The sequence below is a fragment of the Neomonachus schauinslandi genome, chromosome 11, assembly GCF_002201575.2.
Source record: "Neomonachus schauinslandi chromosome 11, ASM220157v2, whole genome shotgun sequence".
NCBI lineage: Eukaryota > Metazoa > Chordata > Mammalia > Carnivora > Phocidae > Neomonachus > Neomonachus schauinslandi.
In genome coordinates, this window is record NC_058413.1 from 28,013,281 (window position 1) to 28,034,733 (window position 21,453).

The window sequence follows — 21,453 nt, forward strand, 5'->3', positions numbered from 1 at the left end:
AGATACCAAAATCTGTTATGAAGTAACATTGTCAATATTTGCAGAAGATGACTGCCTACTCATAATATTCAAGTGAATCTATAAACTATTCCAAAAGTTGCTGGTTATAAGATCAATATACAAAAATCAATAGCAGGCCCTTGTTCTAGCTACAACCCATGTTAAAATGTAATAATAGACACATCTATTATGGTATTTAACTTATTATATTGTAATTATTTGCTTTACCTATGTCTCCTCCATAGGTGCAAAGTTCCTTAAGGGAAGAGAGTATCTGATTTATATTTGTAACCCCAATATCTAGCATACACCCATGTGTTCAATGAACATTTATTGAGTGAATTATCAATCATCACTGGATCCTTAGTATCATTCACAGATACTTCCCCTTGAGAAAAGAATTAAAATTTAGTTGCACATTTTAAAAACTATTATAGTAACTCTCCAGATTTTTAGTCATCAAAGTGAAAAGTCCCAGGCCCAAATGAGGAAATGCCATTCTTCACTTTTCACTTGTTCGGACTGGTAAAGATTTAAATGTTTGGTAATACACAGTGTTGTCAAGGGTGAAGGTGAACTCACTGGTGTATTCTTTTAACCCCTGACTGAAGTAAAAGATGGCATATCCCTCTTGGGAGAAAAATCTAATAATATCTAATACAATTTAACATGCCTCAACAAACCGAGTCTGTATCTTGGAATTTATTCTACAGATATTTACAAATGTTTGCAAAGCTTATATACAAGATTATGTACATAGCACTCTTAGCAATAGAAGAATGGAACTTAAATTCATCAATAGAGAATTATTTAAATAAATTATGGCACATCCATATAATGAAATCTTATGCAGTTGTTAGAATAGCATATAATTGCACATAGACTGATCTCTAAGGTGTATTGAGTGGAAAAAGCAGAGTGTCCCCATGTTTATTACTTCAGTAGAAATATTTGGGGAGGATACCAGGACAGTATTGTCTCTGAGTACAGGGACTGAGCACCTCAAAGGACAACCTAATATTCTCTACATATCTTTTTGTATTTTATGTATTTATTTATTGACATTGAAACTGAAATATTTTGTCCATAAAATCCTTCATTCATTCCTTATTTACTAAAAGATAAGTTTTTAAAAATGAGACTGACATCACCATTTCTAGAACTTCTCAATTACAGGGTATTTCTCCGTCTTATGTCTACTGTTAGGAATAATTCTGTACCTCAGGTTCTTAAATAGTACTTTAAAGACTGATCGGTGGCACAAATATTTTACAGAACATATTTTACTTAATTTTTTATTAAATGTTGTCTATTATTCAGAGACTTGGGCACTAAGCCCTAGGTAAGTGTCCAGAAAATTACATTGTAGTGATCAAAGTGAATGGCTGGTAAGAACGTGGCAGGTATTTTGCAACCAAGAGCTGCATGGAAATTAATGGTTGGGTTTAAATATGATGACTGAACACAGAACCAAAATGACTCAATGGCATGATTTTTAAAAATTAATATATTTTAGGTAGCAATAAGCTGCAACTATATAAATCAATCTTTAACAAATATTGCACACCTGAAAAATCTTAATAGCCTTTGTATATTGTTTTACTATTATGGAGACAAAACTTTCTGACTGGAATGAAGAAATGCTGATTATGTAAAATACGAACATTTTTTCTTTTTTAAAAAGTCTAATTTTGGGGCACGTGGGTGGCTTAGTCATTAAGCGTCTGCCTCCGGCTCAGGTCATGATCCCAGGGTCCTGGGATCGAGTCCCACATCGGGCTCCCTGCTCGACAGGAAGCCTGCTTCTCGCTCTCCCACTCCCCCTGCTTGTGTTCCCTCTCTCGCTGTGTCTCTACCTTTCTCTGTCAAATAAATAAATAAAATCTTTAAAAAAAAAAAAAGACTATATCATCTGATACAAAGATGAAGACCACAGGGGCGCCTGGGTGGCTCAGTTGGTTAAGCAACTGCCTTCAGCTCAGGTCATGATCCCAGGGTCCTGGGATCGAGCCCCGCATCAGGCTCCCTGCTCAGCGGGAAGCCTGCTTCTCCCTCTTCCACTCCCCCTGCTTGTGTTCCCTCTCTCGCTGTCTCTCTCTATCAAATAAAATCTTAAAAAAAAAAAAAGTCTAATTTTATTATTAATTTTTTTGTTGAAGTACAGTTGACACACAATGTTACATTAGTTTCAGGTGTACAACATTGATTCAACAATTCTATACCTTTATGCTACGTTTACCACAAGTGTGGCTACAATCTGTCATCATATAACCCTATTTTAATACCATTGACTACAATCCCTATGCTTTACCTTTCACCCCTGTGATGAATGCATTCCATAACTGGAAGCCTGTACCTCTCACTCCCCTTCACTCATTTTACCCCTCCTCCCCCCACCGTCCTCTCTTCTGGCAACCACCAGTTCTCTTAAAAAAAAAAAAAAAGAATTTTTTGGCATTGCTGCAACTTCTGTCCTTATTGTGAATTAATTAAATGAGGGCTCTTTCAAATTTAGAAATTTGAAAATTTATTAAAAGAAAAAAACCCCACAAATGTAGGCTTAATTTACTATTTAAAACTTTATTCTAAAAAGGTACAAAACTCCTATTTTACTTGTTATGGCTATTAAATGAAACATGTAAGAAAGCTACAGAGCACAGTTATAAAAACACGGGCTTTTCAGTCATACCAGAATTCAAATCCTAGTTCTCTCACTCGCTGTGTGATAATGGGAAAGTTACTGCACCCCTCTGAGCCTTATTTCTTAAAGTATAAGATGGGAATAATATGGATTACATGTAACATTTTACAAGGTTGTTATATTAATAGAGAAACCATGTATAAAACCCTTAGCACAGGGCACCTGGGGGGTTCAGTTGGTTAAGCGTCTGCCTTCAGCTCAGGTCATGATCTCAGGGTCCTGGGATTGAGCCCTGAGATGGGCTCAGCAGGGAGCCTATTTCTCTCTCTCCCTCTGCCTGCTTTTGCTCTTTCTCTCTCAAATAAATAATAAGTAAAATCTAAAAAAATAAAACACTTAGCACAATACTGACCCATAGTAAGATTTTTAGGGCAGCTCTCACTATTATTATTACTCTTTAATTATCCAGCAGAGATGGGGAATAAGATGTACTACACATCTCTTTTGAGTTTTCCAGATAGAGCTTCATTTATTAGACAAATGCTTCTGTACATACCAAATTTAAAACACCACCATTTTGCAGTCCTGTGGCAGGGTAACACATTTCATTGCTACCTTAAGAGATGTCAATGAATATAAAGTAACTTCATTGGTTCCTAGAAATAATAATTCTGTCTAGATTATCACATTTTATAGTCTCAATATGCTGAGTATAGGCACAGTAAATTTGGAATATTGTATTCAGTTGTGAGTACAGTTGAAGAGACAATGCCAGTATGATAGGTGTGACAAAAGAACAACCAGGATAGTGAGGAACATGAAAACTACAACACATGGGGCGCCTGGGTGGCTCAGTCGTTAAGCGTCTGCCTTCGGCTCAGGTCATGATCTCAGGGTCCTGGGATCGAGCCCCGCATCGGGCTCCCTGCTAGGCGGGAAGCCTGCTTCTCCCTCTCCCACTCCCCCTGCTTGTGTTCCCTCTCTCATTGCCGCTCTCTGTCAAATAAATAAAATCTTTTAAAAAAAAAAAAAAAACTACAACACATAAAAAACAGTTTAAGAAACTGTCTCTATTTCATTTAGAGAAGATTTGAGGTAATAAAATATTTTCAAATATTTTAAGAGTGTCACGTGATGAAGTATACAGTTAATTCTGTATTGCATCAGAGAACAAAATTAGAAACAAATCTGTTGAATTACTTAGATTAAACATTAATATAAAGAACTTTCTGGGGCACCTGGGTGGCTCAGTGGGTTAAGTGTCTGCCTTCGGCTCAGGCTATGATCTCAGGGTGCTTGGATCGAGCCCTGCATCAGGCTCCCTGCTCAGCAGGGAGTCTGCTTCTCCCTCTCCCTCTCCCTCTGTGGCTCCCTCTGCCTGTGCTTGCTCTCTCTCTCTCTCTCTCTCAAATAAATAAATAAGATCTTTAAAAGAAATAAAGAACTTTCTAATAAATCACAGTATTTTCAATGATAATGCATAGTTTTGTGAAGTAGTGAGCCCTTTAAATTATATAATCTATATTCAAATTGTGTTTGATACTGTCAAAATGATGGAAAAGTGATTTATGGCTAGTTGGGAACTTTGACTATGTAACTGCCAAGGCTTATTTCAATTCCAGATTCTATGATCTAAACTAAACAATAAGGCAAATAGGATTATGTATATATAATTAAATAAGAACTATTGGCACTTAAACATGAAAAAATATGCTTTATCCATCTGTTACTTTTCTTTCAATAAGAAGAAAATAATAATAAAAATGTATGATATATGTACAATGGACTTATTGGTACATCAACTTCTCAAATTAATCACTATAATAATCCCACTATAAATACAGAGATTTAAAAAAAAAAATCAGTGGGCATTAACTTTAACCTTTTTAAAAAGAAATGAAGGAAAATGCACTGTGAACATTTTTAAATTACCAGAGTTATATTTTCAGATATACTTGCTTCATTTATTTCAAGTTCAGATCAACATTTGAATTCAAATTAAAACTTAAGGTATTTCCTTTCTAATTTACCTTAATTCTTATAGAAAGTTATATATTTAGTATCAGAATCGGCAAACCCATGAAATCATTATGCACAATAGAAAACTCTAATCAGGAAGAACAAAATGTGTATGCTATACTAACCAATTAGAAGAACTGTTCCAACAGCCAAACCTCCACCTGGAAATGAAACAAAACCAAGAAGAAAATTAATCTACCCTTTCATACACATTATCTTTAGCATAAAAGTTAAGCTTTATCAAGGACAGCAACTTGACTAACTTTAAAATTGCAGATGAGAACAACATTTTAATTACCTTTGCAATACTTTGCTTAAGGTGCTATTATGAAATAATTACATATTATATGTAATTATACACTACACATTACAATTACTTTCATAATATACTGTACTATCCTCCCTTCTCCTGTGATAGGACCATGCAGCATTCAACATAACTGTGGTTACGTGTTCTAATAATGTTATATTTAGTACTTGTTAATAAATTAACTCAATAGCCAAGACCTAAATGTTCACAGTAACTTAATACTACAGAAGTACAACATAGGAAAGGTTATTATAATAGAAATTCCACTTCAATATTTACACTCAAATTTAATGTCTTGGGGGAGGAAAAACCTGATAATTAAAAGTAATTCTTTTTTTCAATATGAATAATATACACAAAGACTGGACATACTCTTAAATACATTTAGAATTTAAAATAAACAATGTTTTCATAATTTCAAACAAAAAAGTCACAATCACAAAATACATTTTTAATAATAGCACAAAATGTTCTTCTGAATATCTGAATTAGGGCAATACAGTTATGAGCATATAACTCAAATGGTGGTTCAATAAAAATCAATTTAAAATCAAATTGTAGAAAACGAGAACTACACTAGAAAGACATTTGAGTACAAATATTTTGTGCAACATTTGTAAAAACACTTGTAAAAGTATTACTATTTGTAATTGTTATAAATTACACTAGCAAATTCACTTAAAAAAGAATAAAATATGTATATCAAAGAATGAAATGTATTTAAAGTAATTTAAAAAGAAAGTACTCAAAATTGTTGGATAATTGAAGACAATCCTACCAGTGTCTTTTGGTTTTGGTGCATAAAACTGTGAAAGAAACATTTAGAATACCAATAAAGAACTTTTCCTCCAACAAATTTTGTAGTGGCAAACATTATATAGAAAAACTTAGTATGAGAAGTTCCTTTGATAGTGTTTACTTTTTGCCTTGCAAATATGCATAAATGTTATCTTTCAAAGAGTTTGAAATTTGGTAACATACATGAACATAGAATACAATGCAACATTTGGTGACTTTATGACTCTGAATAGAATATTCCAAATTGTTAGAGAAGATTTTAAAAAGAAACTAGTACTTTATGTATTTTTATGTTTAGGTGGATTTGTTATAGGACTAAATATATATTTTAATTTCACATTTAGATAGGTTCTTTCAATATAGCATTTAAAGCCATACCAGACTACACAGGATAACTTCAAATTTTGTTCTAACTAAAAGATTCACATAAACTGAAATATATAGGATGATAACAACCATAAAGGATCTGAGCAAAAAGATTTTCTCTGAGATAAGATTAGGTTAAATGTCTACTTTTACAGTGTGTGCTACATATAGACCACTACTAATTTTTTAATCCATTTTGAGCACTTTTTTTATTAATGCATTTTGAGCCTTTTAAATTACTTTCCAGTTCCTTATTTCTCTTTTACATACAAAAACAAGCATTTAAATACCTAATCACCATTCTGTGTATATTTAAGACAAACTAATAGATGTACATAACAGATACTGCAGTGTCTAGTCTAGAGCAGGTACTATTAAAAAGTTACTTGGTTTTCTTTCCTTAACCTATTTCTTATAGGAAGACTTAGATTTCTTATCTAGACATCTCTGGGTCTATGTTCATGTAGCCTGAAATTAAGAATTTATATAAGACCTACAACTGGAATAATTAGATACAGAATTTTTTTTGTGAATGTCATTCACAGTGGGACTATTAAGAACAGATCCAGGAATAGTTTCCCCATTAAAGGAAATGATACCTAGCTCACGTGTCTGGCTCAGAGAGGTACTCAGTAAGAGCTGTTACCATTCTGGCTTATTTTTCATTAAAGATATACCATTATTTGATAAATAGGAATCACTATAATAGTAAGAGTAAGACTACTTCCCATTGATGAACTAGTTAAGCAAAGCATTATACAAATGAGAGAACACTAAAAAGGTAATTTTCTGTCAGAATTATACAAATAATCCAGTTTCAGATAATTCAGGAAATGCCACCTAATTAAATTTTAAATCTTATATACATTAAATTTCTAATGTTTGGAAAATTTGAACATTACTTAAAACAAATGAGGATATTTTAATGACTTTAATCAGACATCTGAACATTCTATCAGGACTTCTCTTACAAAAAGGCAATTATCTTTTCTTCTAAAGGGCTCTACCACGTAAATTCACTAGACTTAAATTTGGATGGCTTAAATAAAGGTTGGTCATTTTGAAAGTTGGTCATGGGGAATAAGATGAAGCCACTTATTAACTATTTTAAAGATTTTATTTATTTATTTGAGAGAGAGAGAATGAGAGACAGAGAGCATGAGAGGGAGGAGGGTCAGAGGGAGAAGCAGACTCCCTGCCAAGCAGGGAGCCTGATGCGGGACTCGATCCTGGGACTCCAGGATCATGACCTGAGCCGAAGGCAGTCGCTTAACCAACTGAGCCACCCAGGCGCCCACTTATTAACTATTTTAAAAATCAACCTTTTATTCTGTGTATGAGGGAAAATGATTTGACATGTACATATATACACATATATAGCAGCAAAGTTCCTCTATTCTTCCAAATTTCAGGGTGACGAGACCTCACAGTTCCCTAAAATACCTCTGTATAAGGTATTTTGATATATCTCACTTGATATACTGAGGTTCTAACTGTATGTAAGTTTGAATAAGTTTGTAGCCATGTACTCATAAAAATAAAAAGCTTCAGCCACCAACCATGACAGGATATCTTGACATGATACATTCAACCAAAGCTCATTTTAATAGATCTTTAAATTCAGAAATCCATTAGTAATTTTAATTAATTTCAAAAGCAACACAGAGTTCACATTAATAGTTCCCAATTAAAATAGACTATCTTTTCCCATTAGTTCACTAAAATGTTTGGCAGGTAACAGGTAAGGAAGCAATCATCCTATTTCTGTGATGAAACATAAGGAGTAAAAGGGTCTTGTTTATGGTATCCTCTCCTCTTTAATCAGATCTTAGAGAAATCATCAATACATTTAAGTCACTAAGCAAATAAACTCTTGGTTTTACTTATAGATCTCAAGAAGTCTACTTCCAGCTTACTAAAAATACAGGTAGAATAGTTTACCAACACATAAGATTATGAGCTTGAAAGCTTGAAGATTCTTTGCAAGTTTGATATTTTAAAGTGTTAATTTAATCAAAATTTAACATTTTAAGAAATGACACAGGATTTTGTCTCAAACTAGAAAAAAAAATCTAATACTTTAGAAAACATTACCAGAAAATTAAGATCTTATTAGGTGACAATTATCTTCTGATTTTAGGATTTTTAAAATATGATGGAAAGGGTTATTTTATTCATGTGAATAGTAACCAAATGATTTTTTAAATTAAAAAAATTTTTTTTAGTTTTTTTTTTTTTTTTAAAATAGGTTCCATGACCAATGTGGAGCTTGAGCCCATGACTCTGAGATGAAGAATCACATACTCTACCAACTGAGCCAGCCAGGAGCCCCAGAAAATTATATTAAAGGGAGAAAATTCAATCCCCATACACTTCCCAAAGCAAATCTCTAATTAAGCTATTAATTAATTTTGGGTAAGCAAGGTCAAATTAATATATTAGGATATAATGACCCAGAAGTGATACCTTACTTTGTAAGGGCCTCTCCTTTTTCAAAGTTACAGGAAGCAAAAGGGAAAAGAAATAAAAGTCATAAAAGATAACAGTGATTTATATCATTCCTTTCTATAAAGGAATAGTTTTGTATAAAATTATAGAAGGTCATTTTAGGGAAAATGCAATGTACAAAAAGTTCATATCCCTTCCTTTGTTCATAGCAATGTCCTGAACTACTTAATTAATGCCATACCTCAAATTAAATTGCAGTTTATTTCATTAACAAGTCTACTTTTTCTTCTCTCTCTGGGAGGTAGGAAACATCCTGACAACTCTTGATTATCACAACTATTAGCTGGGCAAATATAGGAAACAAAATAGAAAAAGCTATTAACAGTGAGAATGGTTCTGTAGATTAAATTACATCAAACAATTTTATATATTGATATAAATAAACTACATTTTCCTTAAATATATAGCCATCAGTTGCTAAACTATCATAATCATAAAAATAAGGATTATTTTTAATATATAGTCCAAACTCAATGTACATCCCACATTCTAATTAAGATACAGTGGAGCAAAGGAAATAAGCCCACCAGTATTTACTTTTTGACATTAGCCTTGAAAATGGCAGCTACCATCAAGCTTCTTTGGAGTATTCTTCCGGAACTATTCTTTATCCCAAATCCCTATCTTCCCATTCACTTGACTGTCAAAATTGAGTAAATTCCAAACAGCACATAAAATAAGCCAGTCAAACCTCAGAAGTCACCATTCCTTAAAGTACCTTTTTGAAGGATGAGGCTGGGGGAGAACTCCCCCAGGTTAGACAATATGATCCTAAGATGAGTTACACCTTTTACCCTAGAAAAAAAGAAATTCTGCCAGAATCCCTTATTTACTGTAAACTTTTTGGCGATTCCTAGAAGAAGGGAATTGAAATATTTATATATAGTGTCCTCATATAACAACATAAGTGTCCTGGAAGGACAGGGTTGAGAAGCTAGGTTAGAAAACTTAGAAGTTGAAAAATTCCAATGTGGTCAACTTGGGAAATGTATATCAATATTTAACTAAATTTAAGTTGTCAGAACAAAAGTTTTTGATATGATTAGATCATGTTTAAAAGATGCTGATATAGGGAATTGCCAAATTCATGAAGCACTTGGGAGTAGGAATGGAAATAGTAGCATATCTTCAAATGACCAACATTCAATTTGCCTATATATTTAAAAATATACTTAAATATATTTTGAATCTATGCTTAAAATTACATTGACATCACAGTGGTAGTAAAATATCACTGCACTGCATGGCAGTGACAATACAATATTTACTTGTTTTACAGTAACCACAGAATAAATTTAGGCAACAATCACAATGTCATAGTATAGTTTCACCATTCTGATATCATAACATCCTATTATCATTATATCTTGTCACAATATGGTTATATTAGGCTTGTCACAATCTGAGTCCAATATTTTAGAAAAACAAGATAATCTGAATTACTTATATTTATGTGTATACACATTAGCAGCCAAATATTTCACTTCCAAATAATGTTTTAATGAAAAACGGATGGATTTGCTCTACAGAGCCACACAAAATAAAAAATAATACAAAAATGCCATTAAGAACTTAACAACTAAAATACTTCTGGACATATTTATTATTCCAAATGTACTAACTCCTATTATAACAACCTCTTCTGTGCACTTTGAGAGTTAACTGTATACATGAAAAACATATTTCAAAATATCCCCAAACTGATACCTATTCCAATTATCTTAAACGAACACCAATTTTTAGCATAAGCTTGTTACAGTCAAATACTAGTGTCCCTCACAAGCAAATCTGGACTATTTTTATATTACAGTTCATGTTTATATCACTGTAGAAACACTTAAGAAGGTGCTTTATGTTAACTTTTTGGTGGGTGCTTTAAGAGACTTACTTAAATCATTAGTCTTAGGTTTGATAAATGCTTAAAGCCACTTCAAATGAGTTCTCAAAAATTTGAAACAGCTGTAGCATAGTGCAGAACACTAAATTTGAAGCCTAAAGATCAGCCTACACTGTCTCTAGCTTTATGATTCTGTTCATGTCACTGTACCTAAGTCTGCTTCTAGAGCTCACACATAAGTCATCCTACCTCTTTCAATATCTCTTATCCAGGTTTTTTTTCTACACATTTATCTTCCAATCAAGAACTTAATGAGAATCACCTACGTGCCAGGAATTGTGCTAGGCAAATTTTGTTATTCTAATAAGAAACTGAAGGTATAATATCAGAAATGTGACCTTTTCGTTTGAAGAGATTCAGGATCAAGTGAATGAAGTTACATATCCCCATTGAATTAGGGGTGGAGGGGGGCAAGGTAAAGACTAGGAACAGCTTCCAAACTTTAAGTTCAAATATGGGATGACACCAAGTAAAGCTCAACAGGGAAAAAAACTGGGATAAATATTTGTTAACTAGATATTTTGGATCATTTGTTTTCCGTACCATGCAATTTAGGAAAGCAAGACTTGAAACAATTAAGTGAAAATACTTAAATTTGTGTAGAAATAACCAGGATCCAGTTAAGAACATGACATAACAGAGGCAAGAAGCTGTGCTCTTTCTCACAGGTTGCTTGCCTTGTCAATTTCCTTTGCACTAAAACTATATGAAAAGTGTACCTTGAGGGGCAAAAATACAGAGAGAAATTTCAAGTATAGTACAAGAACAAGCAATGGCATTTGTAATATTTTATGAAAGTGTACAAAACTGACACATATCACACACTATATAGAAATTATGAAATATAAACACAGACCAATTTTAATGAAGCAACATTCTGATAGTAATTAACTAATTTACAAGCTCTATTAACACAGCAGCTCTGTCCTACCAATCTAATGTGGTCCATCTTTGCAACATAACAGTTACGAAACAAGCTATTCTTCATTGGCTTCTCATGAAAAATTGCAGAGATTATACAGGAAAGCCTAAGAACTGGACTTCTTTTGTCTCATTAAAATGTGAATTAACTTTAAACATATCGTTTGCAGTGTAACTCTAGGAGGCAAAATATACAGAGAAAAAATTTAACAAAATATATACACATATATTTAACGCAGATACTAGTATGACCATCAGTATCAACAACAGTCTTTCACTACTTTGTACCCACATAATTCTTTAACATCCATTCTCTTAAAGCCAATAGAGTTTGTTTGAAGATTCAGAACCAGGAAATAAGCAGCCTGGCGGTGAAAGAGGGGAAGTTATTTTTTTTCAGCATTTTCTAATGAAGCCCATCTCTCACAATGATAAAAACTTTTGTAGGTTAGGCGAAATCACGAGCTACCTGGGGTTGGCAGAAGGGTGCAATCAGAGACCAGGAGGTGATCCTGGAGTTGAAGGCCAAACCGTCTCCATATATTAATGATTCCCCCTGACTAGGTAGTATTTCTAGATAAAAGCATGTAGGGATCCCGTTGTAACCTAGAAAAGGATGGTGGGCCAGAACCACAGTCGAAAGTGGGAGCAGTAACAGCATTTAGGAGTCTCCATGCAACCTTTCCTCCCCTCCATCTCTATCAGACCGGACTATCCTCTCCAAGTCCGAAGGCTGAGGGGTCAAAGAGAAATATGCGGTTAGGGTGGTTCCCTGGCAGGTGCCCTCCCTAAGTTTTCCCTCTGTTGAGCCCACATCTCCGTTCTGAACCGACCTAGGAGCTGGTCCAGGGCTGGGAGCCCGGTAGATACCAGCAGCTGTCCATTCCGCACCGATGGTCGTGTGCCCGCGATGGACACCAGTCGAGAACAGCCGCTGTCGGTACCGCTTGCTCTAGGACCCTTCCTCTGGAAACTGGTGACGTTGTTCTTGCTGGTTGCAGCCACCATAGATCCAGTACTCCCAACGCCGGTGCCGCAGGTCGCCACTGCCGCCATCTTGGAGCTTCCCGCGTTGACCCAATAGGAACTCTGGGAACTCAAGCAGCAGGCCTGTCAGAGCCAGCCCCAAACACCCGCCTCCTTGCCCACTATCACCGCTCCCGTGGCCAATAGGATTGAGAGCTCTCCTTCCAATCAACCAATCGCAAGGAGTATTGCTGAAAAGTGCGCTCTACGCGGGGACGGCGGACTTCTGCTGGGCCCAGGTGAGAAAGGCCCACCTGAGTCTTGGATGAGAGTGTTGCTTGGTTCTTTGGGGCTAGAGGTGGGTAATATCATTTAACATTTTTCTCGTTTTGGGTGTCTTCATTAACGCAGAGTTAAAAAAGAGGCTAGTGGAGCGATATATCCAGTAACTACCAGTGGGAACTTGCACCTTTCTTCGCTCCTTAGAAAAAGGAAAGATACTTTCCCCCGCCCCTTTCTTTTCTGATTTCTGAGAGAAAATTCATTCCGCCCTTACCATCAGGTTTTTTGTTTGTTTGTTTGTTTGTTTTGTTTTTCTCGGAATGGTTGTGTTATATTGAAGAAATTGGAACTGTAATGAGTTGCTTGCTGAGCATCTGGGCACAGTTAGTTCCAGTGGCAGGCAGGTGGGTTGGATTTAGACCTTAAGAGGGAAAACTCTTGAGCTTTGAGGCGATTTGGTTTTCCTGTCTCAAACAGCAAATGACAAAATGTACTTCTCTCACAAGTCCCCGTGAGAAGCTTTCGTTAATTTTAATTAGTGCTTCTGGAAGTCTTGGGGCGCGTTTCCGTAAGTAGTGTGAATGACAAGTGTTACTCTGACAACCTTGTTCACACATTTAATTGTCATTTGCTGTTAAGGCAGCTGCAAAGAACAGAAAATACTTTAGGTCTCTTTCCCCAAAAAACTGGTATTAGATGTGTATGTACTTTATTTTCCTAGTGATTTGTGAACTCTGAATTGAAAGCTTTTTTATTAGCATAGGAATTTTATGTGCGGAAAAAACATGTTATTTAGAGCTGTGTCTTTGGATTTAAAACTTTTTTCAAAAGTGAGCTGGGTGGAGGAGTAAGTGATTTTTAAAGGTATTCATGATTGACAAATGTCTAAACTAAAAAAAACCTCCCGAATCGTGCCTGCGCTACTGAATTATTGGTTTTGACAGTGATCTATGATATTTTAAAAATATATCTATCCAAACCTCATTGAAATTCTTGCCAGTGAATTGTTTTAAATCTCAGTGACTTGTTAAAACTTTTTGGCTGATTCTGTTTGATAAATTGCAATTAGTTTTGTGAAATAGTGGCTGGTGGGTTTTGTTTTTGTATTTAGAGTAAAATCTTAAGAAAGTAAAACAAACCACCTTACTATTTAGCAATGTACCAACTGGAAAGCTTGATCAAGGTTTAGATGCTTTCATTTAGAACCTTTCCTCAGTATAAATTTGTAATCTAAATTATTCAATAAATAGCTGTTGAGTGCTTACTGTTGTTTGCTTAGACCTAATGTGTCACTTTAGGCCTATAAAGTAAAAATGTTCTCATTTGGGGGAGATAAGATTAACACATAGAAAACAGCATAGCGCTTAAAGTGAACACATTGGACAGTATGTGCTAATTTTTTCCTGTAGTATATAAGTGCTGAGAAGATCAAAACAAAAAGAGACAAAACAGTCTAATTTCAAATGGAAACTTCTTGGATATTTTTGCTGCTTGGAAAAATTTGAAATAATAATGAACTTTTATAGGCTTTTTTACTACATATTCCCTTGTTTCCTCTCCCTTTACTTGATCCTTTGGTTTTCTAGAAGTGGTGGTATGATGCTTTGTTTATGATATTACTAGAACTGAAAATTTTTTTTTCAACTTTATAATTCAGAAAGCATGCCATATATGCACAACAAGGCATTCTTGAAATGAAGATGTATCTTGCGTATAACATTATCATAGAATAAATTTACTTAATCTGTCTTAATTTTTTTACAAAGACAAAACTTTTGCCTTCAAAGCAAATAATGCCAAATACTTGGATTTACGAGTATGTAGAGTTGAATATAAAACATTGGAATAAATGAGGTATTTGTGGAAAGGGTATGTTTAGGTGTGGTGTTAATAATGATTAAAAACAACTTAATAATTAACAATTATTTATTGAGCACATACTAAATCCCAGGGAGTATGCTAAGCATTCAGGTTACAGGAGAAAGAATACTTAGTCTCGTTTTTCCTTGAGTTCATAGTTGGGGCAAGTAGGTGGGTAAATAGGATAATAAAGTACATTATAAGTGCTATGGAGGACAAATGCAGAATACCTAACTTGGACTGAGAGAAAGGAGAGGAGCCTTGGGAAGCTTCTCCTGAGGGGGAAGTTTAACCTGTGTGATGAAGGAAGTGTAAAAGATGAGGGCATAATAGACCGTGAAAGCCATTACAGAGAACAGGAGACTATTCCTTCAAATCTGCTCTCACTGCTTCTGTGCAAGTAGTTCTCATGATTTACACATAGTGCTAAGAAGAGACTGGAGAAGTTAGACAAAGGTCTAACTGATTTTTTTAAGGTTGTGGCTCTTGTTTTTTTGTAAAAATAATAGGAAATGGGAAATTATTGAAAAATTTTAAATAAAGCAACAACATAACGATCATATTTGATTATTAGGTTTTGGCTAAGAGTATACCAGAAGAGAATGGATTGGCTGACTGTGGTTGGGATAAAAAGCATGGAATGAATTAAGAGATTACTATGAGGAGTACAATTGATGTGACCAAGGAAAGTTGACAGGAGGAATCAGAGATGACTAACAGATTTCTGAGCAGGTTTGTGGATGGCAGAGGATAAAGAATAAAGGAAAACAGCAAAATTTTGTAGTTATGGTGTTGGTTGTTTTAGGGAATGGGAGATCATAAAATGAGTTTTTGAAATCTGTTTTGAATATGTTTAATTGGAGGTACCCTAGGAGCATCCAAGTAGAGATGTCCAATAATACTGGGCTACGTGACAGAGGGATCTCTAGATGAAACATACAGATTTGAAATTAATTAGCACATGATGGGAGTTTACCCCAAGGGATGGATAAACTCACCAAGGAAATGTATACTTTAAAATGAGAAGAAAAAGGGGCGCCTGGGTGGCTCAGTTGGTTAAGCGACTGCCTTCAGCTCAGGTCACGGTCCCAGGGTTCTGGGATCGAGCCCCGCATCGGGCTCCCTGCTCGGCGCGAAGCCTGCTTCTCTCTTTCCCACTCCCCCTGCTTGTGTTCCCTCTCTCGCTGTGTCTCTCTCTCTGTCAAATAAATAAATAAAATCTTTAAAAATAAATAAATAAAATAAAATAAAATGAGAAGAAAAAAGGACCAAGAATAAACTTTGGGGAACATAACATTTAAAACCTTGGCAGAGAGAAAGAAAGTAAAATAAGAATTGGAAAGTGTTTATTTAGTAATACTGTTTCACAGGCTTTGTTAAAGGAATATTTGATGGAGTAGTAAACTGAAAAGTCAAATAATTGTATTTAGAATTGAATGGCAAGTGAAGTTGAATATTCCATAAAAGTAGACCACTTTACATTTTAGAAAGCTTTGCTATGAAGTGGGATAGAGAGATGACAAACGCTTAAGAGAGGAGTTTTGTTGTTAAAGAGAGAAAACAAGGCACTGGAAAATAATTCTAGACAATTGTTAAAGAAAAGGACCTAAATGAGATAGAAGGAATGTCAGTCATAGCACAGGAGAAGGATCAGTATTTGAAAGGCTGGGGGGACAATTCAATGGCTAAACGGTGTAAATGAAAATAAGCTCTTTTCCCTCCTTTCTGCCATTAAATTGTGTAGTCCTTAAGACCATTTTCTCTTTTTAGTCCATATCCTTACTTTTATCCAGTCCGAGGACCTCAGTTACCATTTATATATCAATGACGAACATGTATAGTCCAGGTCACTTCTCTGACCTTCAGAATTATAAATTCAGATATTTACTTTACCAGTTTCTTGAAATTCTTAGTGGGGCTTCAAACTCATAATGCCGCAGACTGAACTTCCTCTTGTTTTGTATCTCAGTAAATGATAAGACCATTTTCAGAATTAGTTGCCTAAGACAAGGAACCTCACTACCCTCAGGTCCTCTCTCAAGCATCATTCTTCCATGTCCGTTACATTACCAAGACCTATGGAGTTTACTTCTTAATAGCTTTCTTATCCATTCTGAGACTATAGCCCTCATCTTAGTTCACCTGCAGTATATTCTTCATTCAAGAGCCATCCTAATCCTTTCAAAATAGAGGTCTGATAATATAAAAACAATACGTAGTAAGCACTTGCATGTGGTTCCCTCCATTTGCCTCTCTAGCCACATCACTCTGTAAATTTCCTCTCTGCACTCTAGCATTTATTCATTCTCCTGTACTCTAGCATTTACTTATTCTCTCATGTTCTCTTCCTCCAAAAGGCCGCTAGTTAGCTTCTGCTTATCCTTCAGATCTCACTTCAACCTACACATTCTCAGTAAAGCCATCTCTCCTTGCTATCAAGATGAAATCAGCTCCAGGGCACCTGGGTAGCTCAGCTGGTTGAGTGCCTGACTCTTGATTTCGGCTCAGGTCATGATCTCAGGATTGTGAGATTGAGCCCTGTGTCAGGCTCCACGTCTAGCATGGAGCTTAAGATTCTCTTCCCTCTCCCTTTGCCCCTCCTGCCCCACACGTGTGCACACTTGCTCCCTCTCTCTCTCAAAAAAAAAGAAAAAAAGAAATCAGCTCCTATGTATCAACAACGAATGAGTGGAATTGGAAATTAAAAACACAATGTCATTTACATTAGTATCCAAAAAAATTAAATATTTAGGCATAAATCTAAAAAAAGATATGTACAAGATCTGTATGAGGAAAAATACAAAATACAAAATTCTGATGAACATAATCAAAGACAAACTAAATAAATGGAAAGATATTCCATGTTTATGGATAGGAGACTCAGTGTCAAGATGTCAGTCTTCCCAAATTGATCTATAGATTGAAATGCCATCCCAATCAAAATCCCAGGAAGCTATTTTATGAATATTGACAAGCTGATTTTGAAATTTATATGGAGAGGCAAAAGACCCAGAATAGCAAACACAATATTGAAGGAGAAGAACAAAGTTGGAGAACTGAAACTACCTGACTTCAAGACTTACTTAAAGCCACAGTAATTAAGACAGTGTGGTATTGGTAAAAGACTAGACAAATAGATCAGTGGAACATAATAGAATACCCAGAAATAGACTCACATAATCTACTGATCTTTGACAAATGAGTGAAGACAACACAATGAAGCAAAGACAGTCTTTTCAGCAAATGGTGCTGGAACAACATACACATGGCAAAGAAAAAAAAGAGAGAGAATCTAGGCATAGACCTTATGTCCTTCACAGAAATTAACTCTAGTGGACCACGTATCTAAACATAAAATGCAAAACTATAAAACTCCTAGAAGATCACATAGGAGAAAACCTAGAGAACCTTGGGTATCTGATGCTTTTTTAGATACAATACCAAAGATATGATCCATGAAAGAAATAATTGATTAGCTTGACTTCATTAAAATTAAAAACCCTTGCTCTGTGAGGGTCAAGAGACCCTTGTCATTGTCAAGAGACCTTGTCAATGTCAAGAGAATGAGAAGAAAAGCCACATACTGGGAGAAAATTTTTGCAAATGTTATAAGCTGATAAAATATTGTTATCCGGAATATACAAAGAACTCTTTAAAACTCAACAATAAACAGCCTGATTTAAAAATGGGCCAAACCTTAACAGACATTTCATCAAAGAAGATATACAGATGGCAAAAAGCAAATGAAAGGATGCGTCACATCATATGTCATCAGAGAAATGCAAATTTAAACAACATTGAGATACTGCTGCACACCTACTAGAGTGGCCAGTGAAGCACTGACAACACCAAATGCTGATGAGGATGTAGAAGAACAGGAACTTTCATACATTGCTGATGAAAATGCAAAATAGTACAGCCACTTGGGAAGACAGTTTGGAGATTTCTGACAAAACTAAACATGCTCTTACCATATCCTCCAGCAGTCATGCTCTTATACATTTACCCAAAGAAGTTGAAAACATCCACATAAAGACTTGCACATGGATGTGTATTGCAGCTTTATTCATAATTACCAAAACTTGGAAGCAACCAAGATGTCCCTCAGTAAGCGAATGGATAAATAAGGTGTGGTATATGCAGACAATGGAATATTATTCAGTGCTAAAAACAAATGAGCTATCAAGCTATGAAAAGACATGGAGGAACCTTAAATGCAAATTACTGAAAGAAATCAATTAGAAAAAGCTACATACTGATTCCAACTCTATGGAATTCAGGAAAAGTCAAAACTGTGGAGACAATAAAAAGATCAATGGTTGCCAGAGGTGGTTGAGGGGAGAGATGAATAAGCAGAGCACAGGATTTTTAGGGCAGTGAAAATGTTCTGTATGATGGATATGTCATTATACTTTTGTCCAAACCCATAGAATGTACAGCACCAAAAGTGAATCCTAATGTCACCTGTGGACTTTGGGTGATTATGATGTGTCAATGTAGGTTCATCGTTGGTAAAAAATGTGTTGTTCTGGTGAGTGACATTGATAATGGGGGGGCTATACATTTGTGGAGTCAGGAGTATATGGTAAATTTCTGTATCTTTCTCTCAATTTTATTGTAACTCTAAAACTGCTTTAATATGAAATTAGCTGTATAAAATTTCAGTCTGAGGATTCCATAGACAACATGTATATCACCCTTATTGCCACATAGTGGGACAATTTTCATAACGGTTCCAACAAGTTGGTATTCTGAGAAGTCTTCAAATACGATTGAAAGACTGCAGCAACACACTTAAGGTATACCAAAAAACATGTTGGTCATGGTAAGCAATCAGCATCTCATGACTGAAATGGGCACCTCTCCAATTGGTCTTTCAGTGGCTTTCTGAGATGTAGGGTCTGTATAACTATTGTGACTATGCAGGTGAACCATATTAACAAAGATATTGTGAAGGCTTACTGTAGGGTCTGATGGTGTTCTGGCAGCATGATTGAATGAATAAATGTCAAGGTCATGCCTGTACAGAGGGAGTTCTTGGACCCCATGTAATCTCATTTTGCTTCCTTTTAGTACACTCACAAAGAAACCAAAGTCCTGATTTGCTTTACCTGTTTCTGTACTTTATGTAGATGAAGCCATACACTGTTTACTCTTGTGTTTGACTTCTTTTGCTCATTATATTTATGAAATGATTGGTATTAATTTGTACAGATGTGGATTATTTATTGCTTTATAATACTGTGTAAATGTATCACAATTCATTATCCATTCTGCTTTGAAAGGGATTTGGCTAGTTTACTATTTGTGGCCAAATATCTTTCTAACGTGGTTGTACCAATTTACACTCTTCCCAGGAATGTTTGAGAATTTCAGTTGCCTGTCATCCTTACTAATAGTTAGTACTTTCTTCTTTAGCCTTTCTGAAGGGTTGTGGTATGACATTGTCATTTGGATTTGGAGTGATTTTTACTCATTAATTAGTGAGTTAAGCTAAAGATTCTCTCTCTTTTTAATGAGTAGTTATGAGTAATGAGAACAAGTACTCAAGAGTACTTGTTCATATGCTATTGGCCATTTAGATAAACCTCTTATGTGAGGAGTCTGTGTCTTAGCTAATTTTTTTAAAAGTTGGATTGTTGGATTTTCTAGATTTTTAGGAGTTCTTTTTATATTTTGGGTAAAAGTCCATTTTGGAATAAATATATTACAAATATCTTTTCTTAGGCTGTGACTTGCCCTTTCATATTCTTTTTAAAAATTTTTTTAAGTGATCTCTACACTCAACATGGGGCTCAAACTTACAGCCCCAAGATCAAGAGTCACATGTTCCACCAACTGAGCCAGCTAGACGTGCCCCACCTTTTCATATTTAGTTTTTTCACATTTAGTCAGAATATATTCTGATGTATCAGTTTTTTGCTTTATAGCTAAGTTTGCCTACTCCAAGATTCCAAAGATGATCTCAGTGTTTTCTTCTAAAAGCGCTGATGTTTACTTTTAAATATTTGAATCTGCATTCTGACAGAATTGATTTTTTTTTCCCATTGGTGTGAGGCAGGGGTAAAGATATATTTGTTTTTCCTATATAGATAGCCTATTGACCTACCACCATTTATTGAAAAGACAATTCTTTCATTGCTATATGGAATCATATATAAATAAATAAAGTGAAACTGATTAGGTAGATTACTTTCTGGACTCTCCATTCCTTTGTTTAGTTTGTGATTTTTCAGGTTCTTCAGAAGGATGACTTGTTTCTTTGCTTTAACTACCTGTACTGCTCTGTGCTCAAGCTAAATCAGTAAAAATAAGAAACCTTTTGGCAATCTGTAGAGCCTTCACATAATTGTTTTTTGTATTTTGTCTTGAGTTTATGGTTGTTATCTATGGGAGAGTTTGTTATGAGCTTACTCTCACTATACTAGAAGCAGCTTTTACTACCTTTTTAATGACTGTTATTACTGATATTATTTGTGTTTCTTTTCCTTTTTTTTCATTGTTAGGTTTGCTAGGGATTTTTCATTTTTATTCTTTTTCTAAAAACCCTACATTTGGCTTTAAAATTTTCTCTTTTATGTTTACTTTTTATTTTGTCAATTACTGCTCTTTATTTTTTTTTTCCTCTACACTCACTAGTTTTGATTGGCTGAGATTTTGGTTTTTTCCCCTTTGTGATAAAAGCTTAATTCATTGATTTTCTTCTTTTTCTAATATACTGTTTTATAGTTAAGGGTATAATTTCTCTAAACATTGCTCTAGCTATGTCCTACAATTTTTAACATTTTATATTTTCATCAACATTTATTTCAAAATATTTTCTGTTTTTTTGTTTTGATTTCTTCACTGACCCATGGATTTTTTAGGACATTTTAAGAATGCTGA

The 21,453-nt window shown here is 34.8% G+C and overlaps 2 protein-coding genes across 5 annotated transcripts in view; one reads left to right on the forward strand and one right to left on the reverse strand.

Moving 5' to 3' along the window:
* The window catches only part of ELP4 (elongator acetyltransferase complex subunit 4), a 250,305-nt gene extending 237,779 nt beyond the window's left edge, over positions 1-12,526 (reverse strand). For both annotated transcript variants that reach the window (XM_044919304.1, XM_021684719.1), the window contains exons 1-2: positions 12,294-12,526; positions 4,786-4,821 (exon numbers count right to left, since the gene is read on the reverse strand). In XM_044919304.1, coding sequence (XP_044775239.1) covers positions 4,786-4,821; positions 12,294-12,516 — 259 coding nt within the window. In that variant the 5' untranslated portion in view covers positions 12,517-12,526. The remainder of the gene's footprint in view (positions 1-4,785; positions 4,822-12,293) is intronic.
* Positions 12,527-12,694: 168 nt separating this feature from the next.
* Positions 12,695-21,453, forward strand: part of IMMP1L (inner mitochondrial membrane peptidase subunit 1) — an 80,908-nt gene continuing 72,149 nt past the window's right edge. For 2 of the 3 annotated variants that reach the window (XM_021685337.2, XM_021685336.2), the window contains exon 1: positions 12,695-12,784. The gene's annotated coding sequence lies outside the window, so the exon portion shown is untranslated. Of the gene's footprint in view, positions 12,785-15,279; positions 15,301-21,453 lie in introns of those variants that run through there. The other variant, XM_021685338.2, reaches the window with a different exon arrangement.